Source organism: Nomascus leucogenys, chromosome 5 (assembly GCF_006542625.1).
Source record: "Nomascus leucogenys isolate Asia chromosome 5, Asia_NLE_v1, whole genome shotgun sequence".
Classification (NCBI taxonomy): Eukaryota; Metazoa; Chordata; class Mammalia; order Primates; family Hylobatidae; genus Nomascus; species Nomascus leucogenys.
This window is the reverse complement of record NC_044385.1, coordinates 63,128,062-63,140,179: the sequence shown is the minus strand read 5'-3', so window position 1 is coordinate 63,140,179 and position 12,118 is coordinate 63,128,062. Positions and strand designations below refer to the sequence as shown.

General features: G+C 40.7%; 1 protein-coding gene across 3 annotated transcripts in view; it reads right to left on the bottom strand.

The window, feature by feature from the left end:
• XPO4 (exportin 4) overlaps positions 1-12,118 on the bottom strand; it is a 134,947-nt gene that overhangs the window by 5,134 nt on the left and 117,695 nt on the right. For 2 of the 3 annotated variants that reach the window (XM_003279169.4, XM_030813261.1), the window contains 5 exons: positions 11,767-11,947; positions 6,112-6,230; positions 4,143-4,273; positions 3,134-3,251; positions 2,620-2,712 (listed from right to left, as the gene is read on the bottom strand). In XM_003279169.4, coding sequence (XP_003279217.1) covers positions 2,620-2,712; positions 3,134-3,251; positions 4,143-4,273; positions 6,112-6,230; positions 11,767-11,947 — 642 coding nt within the window. Of the gene's footprint in view, positions 1-2,619; positions 2,713-3,133; positions 3,252-4,142; positions 4,274-5,320; positions 5,907-6,111; positions 6,231-11,766; positions 11,948-12,118 lie in introns of those variants that run through there. The other variant, XM_030813260.1, reaches the window with a different exon arrangement.

The following is a 12,118-nucleotide window of genomic DNA, read 5'->3' as shown; positions in this document are numbered from 1 at the left end:
GGTTCTAAAAGGCAGGGACACATTTTAAGAGTTAACATTTAGAGTAATTCAGCATTTAAGTACTACTGTTTGAAAACCTTTTACATGAATTAATTTATCTATCATTTACAACAATGCTTTGAGACAGGTACTGTTTCTATTTCTATTCCAGAGGTGAAGGTTTCGACACTCAGTGAGGTGAAGTGATATGGCCCAGATCAAGCAAGAGTCCACCAATCTAGCCCCAAGACCCATGTGATAATCAACTTTGTTGTGCTGCCTCTTCAAAGCACATTATTCCTATTTATTTTGTGTTTTACACATAATCTAAGTCTGCAATAGTTCCCCCGAGGTTAATAGAGACATCTTGTCCACCCAGTTCTGAGGACAGCAATGTGCACAAAGACAGGACAGGCAGGAGCCTTTTGGGAGGAGGGGGCGGAGAAATATATTCCAGTGCCTTCTCCAAGTGGAGTAGGGCACTCTGAAAGCTCCAAACCGGCATTGTGCCCAGCAGCTCTTGGGAGGCTGAGATGGGAGATCGCTTGAGCCCAAGAGGTTGAGGCTGCAGTGAGCCATGGTTGCTCCACTGCACTCCAGCCTGGGCAACAGAGTGAGATCCTTTCTCACTGCAACCTCTGCTTCCTGGGTTCAAGTGATCCTCCTACCTCAGCCTCCCAAGAGTCTGGGACTACAGGCATGCACCACCATCCCTGGCTAATTTTTCAATTTTTAATAGAGACAGGATTCTGCAATGTTGAGCAGGCTGGTCTCAAGCTCCCAGCCTCAATCAATCCACCCACCTTGGTCTCCCAAAGTGCAAAAATTACAGGCATGAGCCACTGCACCTGGCATGCTGTAATTTTTCATTGGCTTCTTGGGATATCATGATGATGTTATCCCATGATGGGATATCATGTTAATTACATTTGGAAAAGAAGGATAAGGTGCAGCATCCCAATCCCCAACCATGGAGCCAGAGTGGCTCCCCTAATTGCCCTATCCAAGGGACAGTCCTGTTCACAGGGGATCACGTATAATCTCCTATCATTTCCCTACTCATGAGAAATGGTAGAGGTGGCAAGGCGTGGTGGCTCACACCTGTAATCCTAGGCACTTTGGGAGGCCGAGGCGGGTGGATTGCTTAAGTTCAGGAGTTCGATACAAGCCTGGGTAAGATGGTGAAACTCCGTCTCTACAAAAAATAAGCCAGGTGTGGTGGTGCACACCTGTAGTCCCAGCTACTTGGGGAGCTGAGGCAGGAGGATCGCTTGAGGCTAGGAGGCCGAGGCTGGAGTAAGCAGTAATTGCACCACTGCACTCCAGCCTGGGTAATAAAGTGAGACCCTGTCTCGGGAAAAAAAAAAAAAAAAAAAGCGAGATAGTAGAGCCTCTGGGGCCAGGCAGCAGGTATCATACTGGCCATTCCTAAAACCTGCTCTTTCCTACAGTGTGTAAATATGTTAAAAGAGAGGGAGAGAGAGAAATAAAGGAAGAGAAGGAAGGAAGGAAGAAAGGAAGGGAGGAAGAGACAAGAGGGTGGAAGGGAACAGGGGAAGAAAGGAGGGAGGGAGGGAGGGAGGGAGAAAGAAAGAAAGGGAAGGAATGGAGGGAGGGAGGAAGGAAGAAAGGAAAGAAAAATGAAAGAAAAAGAAAAAAAGAAAAAAGAGGAAGGAAGGAAGGAAGGAAGGAAGGAAGGAAGGAAGGAAGGAAGGAAGGGTCAGACAAGAAGACTACCTTGCTAGTAAGCAACAAGTAAGTCAAATGACAGAGAAAGGGCACAGATTTGAGAGCAGGTACCACCTGCAGGAAGTGGCAGCCTAGGGCAGACAGCAAGAAATGAAGCCCCAGGGCACCTTCAGCTTAGGGCACAGATGTTACGGGAAGTCTAGAGAAAGGAGGTCTTTAGTATGGAAGACCTTCTCTAAACCCGTTTTTAAAGATGGAAATAAAACGGCAAAGCTTCCTGGCCATGCTGGGAGGTATATATAGATATATATATATATGTACATTACATATATATGTGTGTGTATATATGCATGGGAGAGGAAAAGGGGAAACGGAGGCAGCAAACTATTCAATATGGTCCTTTTCATAAATTTCACAGGCACCTATTCGATCAGAAGTGGGGAGACAGGTAAGCTAGCCTAACTCTTCTATTAACCCCATTATCAGTGATGCTTCAGAATCTTTAAAAGATCAACAAAATGAAATAATATACTGTTTTCTATAATATGCAATAAAATACTGTCTTCCATACTGTCTGAAGGCAGACTTTTCCTTGTCTGCCATCCTGTCTCCCTTACAAAACCTTGAGTTCTTCACACACCCATTATGTGTTCCTCATTCCTAGTACAGTTGTTTAAGGACAGGCTTTAGGGCAGTGACCATTGCAAAGGATGGTTCATAATGGTGGAGGACAAAAAATAAATGCTTTGAACTGACAAACAGCTGTCAGATAAACACAAAGTGACATGTGAAAGCTAATAAAGAAGCTAAGAAATACTGCCTCACTGAAACAGAACTGAGGCACTGAGTCACAGATCCTATAAGGGGGGATTAAGGATGCACCATCTATCTCAACAATCTCTTTGCAAAACAGAATGAGAAGAGTCCCCTGAAAAGAGGCATGTCCAGTACCTGGTGCAAACACACCAACGTGTAGAAAGCTTCGCCAGCCGCAGTGGTCATCTCTGTGTTGTGCTTTTGCAAAACCAGCATATCAAAAACCAGCTGAAATTACATAAGACTTCTAAATAAAAACATAGGATGATCATATATCCTCCAGTCCCTCCCCAGTCCAAAAAAGAAAAAGAGAGGGTTGGTTATTATTCTATTTATCAAATCAATCTGAAATTTTCCTTAATGTTTAAAAAAATACCTTACAGATATTGCTACTTGCTGTGGTATCTGAATAATCAACAATATCAAATTCCCTCAATATTTACCACATCAATTTCCAAGAACACAAAAAATAGAGGATGAGAATGTGCCCATGAAGAGTTGATCTCCAGAAAAAAACAGTGAACAAGAAGCCATGGTTTCCTCGCTCCCAAAAGAATGGAAGCATTTCCTCATTTGAATGCAGAATTATGTGCACTGACCATACTTTTGAAAGTAGCTGATTTTCTGACCTACCGCACAGACATCTTACCTTAAGAAAGTGCCGTGTTGCTAGAAAAAGTGGTGAGTCTGTTTCTTGTGCTTTTGCACACTGTTCAGCTAACGGTGTCAAGGCCTCCAGGCAAAGCTGGCAAACCTCCGAACTCATTCTGATCATGAAGGTCAAAGAACAAACTAGATTGGATATATTTGATTTATAACAGATAAAAAAATTATAGCTAGTATTTAAATGGATGAGTGTTTCTAGAAATGAATACAGATACACAAGTAGACTCATGGGCAATATCTTCACTGAGTTATATAAGGAAAGAAGATTTCCAGTGTTTTTCAGATTGCCTATAACGTTTTTGGGTTTGAGCCTGGTGATGTATAGCTTGTTTCAGTTTATGATACATACAACTTATTAAAAAGTCATATTATTCTCTACAGTCAGAGCTAAGACCAGAAACCCAGCTCAGCATTACTAATGGGAACCTGATGAAGAGGTAACTCTGGAACCAGGGACCGAATGCCTCAGAGATCTGTGAAAGGAGGACAGGATGAGGCAAACTAACAAAAGAAACATAGAAATAGAGCAGTTACAGGGGTGACAGGTTTTGTTTTTTTTTTTTTTTTTTTTTGAGATGGAGTTTCACTCTTGTTGCCCAGGCTGGAGTGCAATGGCGCAATCTCCGCTCACTGCAACCTCCACCTCCCAGGTTCAAGCGATTCTCCTGCCTCAGCCTCCTGAGTAGCTAGGATTACAGGCACCCACCACCATACCCAGCTAATTTTTAGTATTTTTAGTAGAGACGGGGTTTCACTGTGTTGGCCAGGCTGGTCTCGAACTCCTGACCTCAGGTGATCCACCCGCGTCGGCCTCCCAAAGTGCTGGAACTACAGGTGTGAGCCACCGTGCCTGGCCCAGGGTTTTTTAAGAAATAAAATTGAACCATAAAAGAAAAATGAAAAATGTTACATTTAAACTTAAAAAACTTTTCTTTAAAGGAAGATCTTTTTCCCCAAGTGACAAGTAACAATGATGTTCATTTAAAGGATATGATGTCATTCCTAATTCTAGGGAGTACATCAGACTTTTAAACAGATCCTCAGGAAGCTGTGGTATTTTTTCAGGAAAAATCTCACAGATAAATGTGATTAATTTGTAGTACTGATTACAAAGGGTTGGAAACTGAAAAAGAAATATTAAATTATTTGGATGCTCATTAATATCCAATTTCTATTTTCATCAATGCAATAAAATAAAGTAACTGACAAGCTTCTAAATATAATGATTTCTAAACATGTACAAGATACAGAAAACATGAAGACCAAATTAAATGTAACAACAGGTACAAATAAAGGGCATATTTTAGTAACTACTATGAAACAAAGTAACAGACAGTCGAAACAATTATCTTCTAGATAGTTAATAAAATCTAAGGTCAATTCCAGATATTCTGTGTTTACCCGGAAAAAGTAAACAAGGCAGCCAGATTTAAAATTATTAAATAACTTGGGAGTAAAACCTTTTTGTAAATGTATTTCCATTCAAGCATGTTGAAAAAATTCAAGAAGGTTAATACAAATTGTTAAGACTATGCACAGAGCAGAGTATTCGGTCTTTACAACACTTCCAAAAACATTTTTCCAGTTGTACTATCCTAGAGAACTGAGGTAAAAGTAGGTAATCTGGTTTAACCACACTTAAGAAAAATACACACTTAAATGTTTAATGGCTTATTTGTTTAAACAAACCCTAAATGCAAATCAATATGGAGAGTTGACTAAACTTCCTCATCCCACTGGCTGGCTGCTGTGTGAATGCCATGGGTCATCAACATTGTTTCCAATAGTTAGAGACACTCTCAAGGAGGGAAGCACATGGTTAGATCCTGCTATGCTGGCAATCTAACAGGACTCATTCTTCTCGTACATATTCACCTTCTGGACACTTCTCAGCCTCTACTTTTTTTTTTTGAGACAGAGTCTTGCTCTGTCGCCTAGGATGGAGTGCAGTGGCACAATCTTGGCTCACTGCAAGCTCCGCCTCCCGGGTTCACGCCATTCTCCTGCCTCAGCCTCCTGAGTAGCTGGGACTACAGGCACCCACCACCACACCCAGCTAATTTTTTTTTTTTTTTTTTTTTTTTTTTTGTATTTTTAGTAGAGACAGGGTTTCACTGTGTTAGCCAGGATGGTCTCGATCTCCTGACCTTGTGATCCACCCGCCCCGGCCTCCCAAAGTGCTGGGATTACAAGCGTGAGCCACTGCGCCCAGCCCAGCCTCTACTATCTTCCTCCTACTCCTTGTCTTTATCTCGTGTGTGCACACGCACGCATGCACACACATGTGCATATACACACACAAATTCCTCCTTTCCTTTCCACCCATGGCCTCATCCCCACTCTTATCCTGCTATAACAACTCATGACAAGAGATCTCCCTCTGTGGTACTTACGGATGGTAGAAAAAAGTTGCCTCACCGCCACCACACCCTTAATATCAACTGACAAAAACCAAGGCATAACGTAGTCAGAATGTGCAAAAACTTTAAAACAGCATCAGTCTTGGAAGCATACCATCCCATTTTTACATGGTGCCCCTTGGAAAATGCCTTCCTTTGCTCAATCCCTTAACCTGAGAATGATGTTCAGAAAGTATCAGAGGAAAACACTGAAACTTTTAACTTACTTTATTCCCTTAGTGACAAATTACGAGGTAATCAAAACTGCTAACAGAATGTAGTTTCTAAAAGGACAGGCTTCTTTCTGTAGCACTCCCTGACAAAACGAGTCACTAATATATGGGTGTCTGCAGGACTCTGGGGCAGAAACAGAGACTCAGTAAGGGTCCATGTTACTGAGAAGCACGCACGAGTAACTGTTAATGAAAATACAAAAACTGTATCTTCATGTGCACTTAACAGATACAACTACTAAATTAAATCACAGATATATTCTTGTGTAAAGTATCTTTGAACTTCAGTTACATATAGTGGTATGTTCACATTCAATTTCATTAATTACCTTCAAGAGATCCTGTGACATCAAGGGCAGAATTAGGTTTACTCCGTACAACACAACATCCGCTGCTGACACAGATCTGTTTGCTGCTTGACCTGGCTCATGTCCTCTAAACACTTCATCTATTAAAATAAAAGGATGCAGGCTTATGGTGGTAACATCAATAAATCTTCCAAGCGTGTATTCTACCCTTATGAAAATAAACTCACCCCTAGAGGCTAAATAAATCAATGAGTGAATAACAAAGAATCTGACCTCGTCCTGCCCGGTCTCTGGCGAGGGGATGGAGGAGACAGCACATCCAGAGGTGAAAAAAAGATCTGAGACCCCAGCCCTGTGTCATCCTTTTGAGTTTTATTAGGGGATATGAGTACTTGATACAGAAGTATTGGGGAGGTTAAGAGCAAGAGACAGTCTAGAAATGAAACTAATGCTTAATCAATGTTTTGAAATATAAAATCTACTGGCATACTAGCCATAATATGAGTTAAACAATTTCTATAGAAATATCCATTTGATTTCAAGTGTGTATAATATTTCTAAGCTTAAAAGGAATGCGAGAAATACAGAAATTAAAATGTTACATAAAAAAGAAAGTAGTTTAAAAAAGAACAACCAATATGACAAAGGGTTATCATTCTTAATACATATGAATTATATATATATATATATAAAAATTAATGAGAATACTAAGACCTAGGTCTAACAGATAAATTAACATCTCTAAACAAATGTTTATCAAAGTCTGACTCTAAAGGAAAACAGTCCATTCCAACTATTAATCAAGCAATACAAATTTTAAAAAGATACTACTTCTGATTCATTACATTAAAAATAATTTGTAAAAATGATAACATTTCATTGCCGGTAAGGATGAAATGTGGTTAACCTCAAAAGCAATATATTAAGACCATTTTGAGAATTCTATCTATTAAGGATATAATCAGAAATTCAGACAGCCTTGTCCACAGAAATGATCACTGCATCACCATTTATAAGAGCAAAAAGGTAAACATTCCAGATGTCCAATATTAGGAAACAGGTTAAATTCCAAAATGTGGAATGCCACATAACCATTAAAAATATCATCACAGATTCTAATGACAAGGGAAAGGTTAACACTACATTAAACAAAATGACAGAATATAAAATTGAATTTAGTTTACAGCTTGCCAGGAGTAAAAGCAAAATAAAAACAAACTTGTATTTAGAGCACGATCACAAAGAAAACTGGACAAAAATAACAAAAACAGAAATTCCTAAAATGCAACGTATAGTTGACTCTGGATGGTGTCCAAAAGTAAGCATGATTTTTCTGTCTCTATGTTTACAATTTTTTTCTATAAGGGCATATTTCTTATAACAACAACAAAAAGATCAAATGAGGGATATATGTCTACTTAAAATCCACTTGTTAAGCCTAATGCTGAACTTCTCCCCTGGAATCTTTGTTCTGGTTGGAAGAATCTCCTCTGTTAAAGCAGGAGTCACCAAATGTTCCCTGCACATCATACTGGTAAACCTGGATTCTACCCAAGGAACCCCAGTCTGCTCTGGAGCAGAAAGCTGGTCCTAGAGCTTGACTCCCTGCTCCAGGTATCTGCCAACAAGACAGGTCTCTCAGAGCCTGCAAAGGCTGACCCATCACGGGCTCCAAGAGGGCTCAGTCTCTAACCATGTGCTCTGCTAAGGAGTCAAGAAAGCAGGTCGGATACCACGTTAAAGAATGTCAAGGCCAGGCGCAGTAATCCCAGCACTTCAGGAGGCTGAGGTGAGCAGATCCCCTGAGGCCAGGAGTTCACGACCAGCCCGGCCAACATGGCAAAACCCCATCTCCACTAAAAATACAAAAAATAGCCAGGCCTGGGCTGGGCACGGTGGCTCACTCCTGTAATCCCAGCACTCTAGGAGGCTGAGACAGGCGGATCACGAGGTCAGGAGTTTAAGACCAGCCTGGCCAACATAGTGAAACACAGTATCTACCAAAAAAAAAAAAAATTAGCCGGGCGTGGTGGCGGGCATCTATAGTCCCAGGTACTTGGGAGGCTGAGGGAGGAGAATCACTTGAACCGAGGAGGCAGAGGTTGCAGTGAGCCGAGATTGCGCCACCACAGTCCAGCCTGGGTAACAGAGCAAGATGCTGTCTCAAAAACAAACAAACAAACAAAAAAATTAGCCAGGCCTGGTGGCGGGTTCCTATAATCCCAGCTACTCGTGATGCTGAGGTGGAGGCTGCTGTGACCCAAGATCACGCCATTGCACTCCAGCCTGGGCAACAAAAGTGAAACTCTGTCTCAAAAAAAAAAAAAAAAAAGAAGTCAGATGCTGGTTTCCAGTTATGCTTTTATTTATTATTTATTAATTCTTATTAATATTTTTTGAGATGGAGTTCCGTTCTCGTTGCCCAGGCTGGAGTGCAATGGCACAATCTCAGCTCACCGCAACCTCCTCTCTTTCCAGGTTCAAGTGATTCTCCTGCCTCAGCTTCCCGAGTAGCTGGGATTACAGGCATGCACCACCATGCCCGGCTAATTTTTTTGTATTTTTAGTAGAGACGGCGTTTCTCCATGTTGGCCTGGCTGGTCTCAAACTCTTGACCTTAGGTGATCCGCCCGCCTCAGCCTCCCAAAGTGCTGGGATTACAGGGGTGAGCCACGGCACCCAGCCCAGTTATGCTTTTAATATCTCATCCAGTCCATTAACTCTGTTTTATAATATTTAAAATATTTTATATTTTGTTTCAGCTATTATCTTTATTTTTAAATAAAATATTTTCTTCCTTTTTACCATCCATTTGCCTGATGTGCCAAAGATGTTTCTTTATAATTTTCTACTTTGTCTTCATTTTGTTTCTTCTGAATTTCAACCCTACATACTCATTTTATTCTTTTTACCCCTACTTTGTTCTGTCTAGCCTGAGCATATAGCACCAATTTCTTTTCTTAACCTTATTATGACTTTAATCTTTTCACTGCTTTTATTTTGAAAATATCTCCTTCAAATGCTTAGCTTTATTGTTTGCTCTACAATTTGTTCTTAGAATGGCAGATGGAAGGAAGTGCAGCTGCACCATAAACCTGGGAGATTGTCTTCAAACACCTTAATAGCCCCCCTGCCCTTTCTTTCTTATTTATTTATTTATTTATTTGTTGAGATAGAGTCTTGCTCTGTCACTCAGGCTGCAGGGCAGTAGCAATCTCGGCTCACTGCAAGCTCCGCCTCCCTGGTTCACGCCATTCTCCCGCCTCAGCCTCCCGAGTAGCTGGGACTACAGGTGCCCACCACCACGCCTGGCTAATTTTTTGTCCCCTGCCCTTTCAATGTAAATGATCTGAAACATTTCACCCTTAACCAAAGAAGACTCCCAGGTCAAAAAAAATTCCAAAAATATTAATGGCTATCCCTTATTGTTGGTACAAGTCCTACTGGGTCCAGGGCAAGTCGTACAGAAATTATGTTACACAAAGAAAAACTCAGGAAGGCTGTGCTGGGGGAGGATCCTCCATCTAGAGTCCAGTAAGGAAGCAGAGAGGCAGTTCTGATTTCCTAAAGGGGCCTTCAAGGTAGGAAGAAGATGGAAGATTCTAAAAACTGGCCACAGCCCCACAATCGTTTCTCTAAATGTTTACTTCTATTATAATCCTTCCTTTTTTGACAGGATTATAGAATATTCTGGAAATGTGGACTGTCCCTTCTCCTTTCTCTTATTAATGCTGGCCAGTGCTGGGAACTACTGTAGTACTTAAGTAGGCAGGAAACACGATGGAATCACTATTTTAGGAAAATTATTCTGAAAATAAGGCAAATCTGGTAGTATGTCAGAAACAACTAGGAAACTTAGTCAAAATACTGATTTCTAGAGTTAGTAGGTCTGCGATGGGGCCTGAGTGGGAGCATAGAATAAGAATCCAAGAAAATAATGATACTATTTCTAGAAATGAAAAAATTGAAACAATGAGCTGATTTATGATACACAGGGTAATCATGATAGTAAATCATCTAAACATATACATGTTTTAGCTCTGGGTCCTACCATTTAGTTACAGATTCCTCTGGGACAAGGTTCTTAACCTGGGGGCCTGACACACCTGGAAAATGTATAGAAGAGTTTCCAAGAGTCCATGAACCAACTAACACTGTATTAGTAAGAGGTTAAGAATGCTGGGCACAGTGGCTCACACCTGTAATCCCAGCACTTTGGGAGGTTGAGGTGGGAGAACAGTTTAAGCCTGAGGTTGAGGCTGCAAAGAGCTGTGATCATGCCATTGCACTCTAGCCTGGATGACAGAGGGAGACCCTGCCTCTCAAACAACAACAACAAGGAAAGAAAGAAAAAGTTAAGAACTCCTGGATTAAGCAGCACTGACTTGAAGAAAGTTAGAAAACTTGGGTGAAAGGCTGGGCCTAAAAACAGACCAGGAAGAATTCACTGAGGAAAAGTGAATTTGTACAGTGCTTTTCAGACTATCTCACCTTGGTACCCCTAGTTAACTGCAAAAAAAATAAAGAGTAAACCTTCTACACTGTGAAGTTGATGGTACCTAGCTCAGGGCAGATAGAAAAACCGTGGCCCAAGAATGAAAAAAAGAAGAAAAAAAAAAAAAAAGACATGGTCCAGTGAATAAGGAATATGAAAAAATTAAGGAACAGAACAATCTTAAGGATTGGGATAAGTAAGTCAAGTGGGATATTATAGCACCCAACTTAGAAAGAGAATCTTACAAGGAAGAAGCCAAAAATGTCCACTACCACACATGTCTGCATAACATATAATAGGAGAGGCTAGATATGATTTATTTTTCTGTTATGAAACAGGATCCATTTTGTTTGAAGGCAAGGTTGGCAGTGAGATAGGAGGGGAGTGAACTCTACAGCACTGAAAACTATACACATATATGAGGTTTAAATTACTGATCAGGTTCTTGCCTGTAACAGCAACTATCTTTTACCTACTGATTGTCAGACACAATGCTAGGCACCAAAGACACTTTACAGCTGATCCTTCAAACACGCTGAAAGGTATTTATTATCATACCCATTTGACCAGCTAGTAAAGACACAGGTAGGCTAATCAACTCCCCCCACATCATACTGTAGGTGAGACACTAGGCTAGGTCTTCAAAGTGTGGGCTGTTAACTCCAGAGAGAGTGCTTCCTACCCCAACAGGGCTTTCCAAGCTGCACTCTGGAAAGTGCTAGGGGTTTGCTGGGGTGGCCACCCTGGGGGACATGGAGAAGTGATTAGTCAGGAAGTGTAACTCTGAAGAGACTGGCATCTGGAGTCACAGGCTGGGATTTGAATCCCAGTCCTGGCTAAGTATCTGCTGCCAAGTGACTTAAGCTCTCTGTGCTTCTGTTTCCTCATCTATAAAGTGAGAATAGCAATGGGATTGACTTCATACCATTGTGAGAGGTAAGAACAGTGCTTGGCATTTAGTAAGATCTTAATGAATGAGATACTATTTCTATTATTCTTACAAGAGGAAAGCCAAGCAGGAGGGCCACTGGTCCCCACCCTCACTTCGACCACAGAGATCTTCTTTCATTTATTCCATAAACTGAATTTCCTCATGAGATGTCTCTTACAGAAAACAATCCTTTGCTTTAATAAAAAGGAGGATAACAACAAAGTTTAAAAACCATCACGTTACATTTTACCTGTATCACTGAAATCTATGAATTCTTTTGACAGCAGGTTAGTAAGAAGTTCCATAATGAGAAGCAGGTCTTGGTATTGCTCTTCTTCCGCTGTAACATCTATTCTTTGCCGCCCTAAATTATTCTTAGAATATACTTGCAACAAAGTAAGGCAGGCTTCATATAAGTTCATAGCTTTGGACTGCAAAAAAAAAAAAAAAAAAATGCACAAATTATGCTACTTGATACACTGACATTAAAAAAATTTTAAAATAAAATCTACATAAATTAACACCGAATTCCAAGAGTAGCAATAATTCTTGCTTTAAACTACATTAAAACAATAATTTCTATAAAGCATATATTAAGAGTG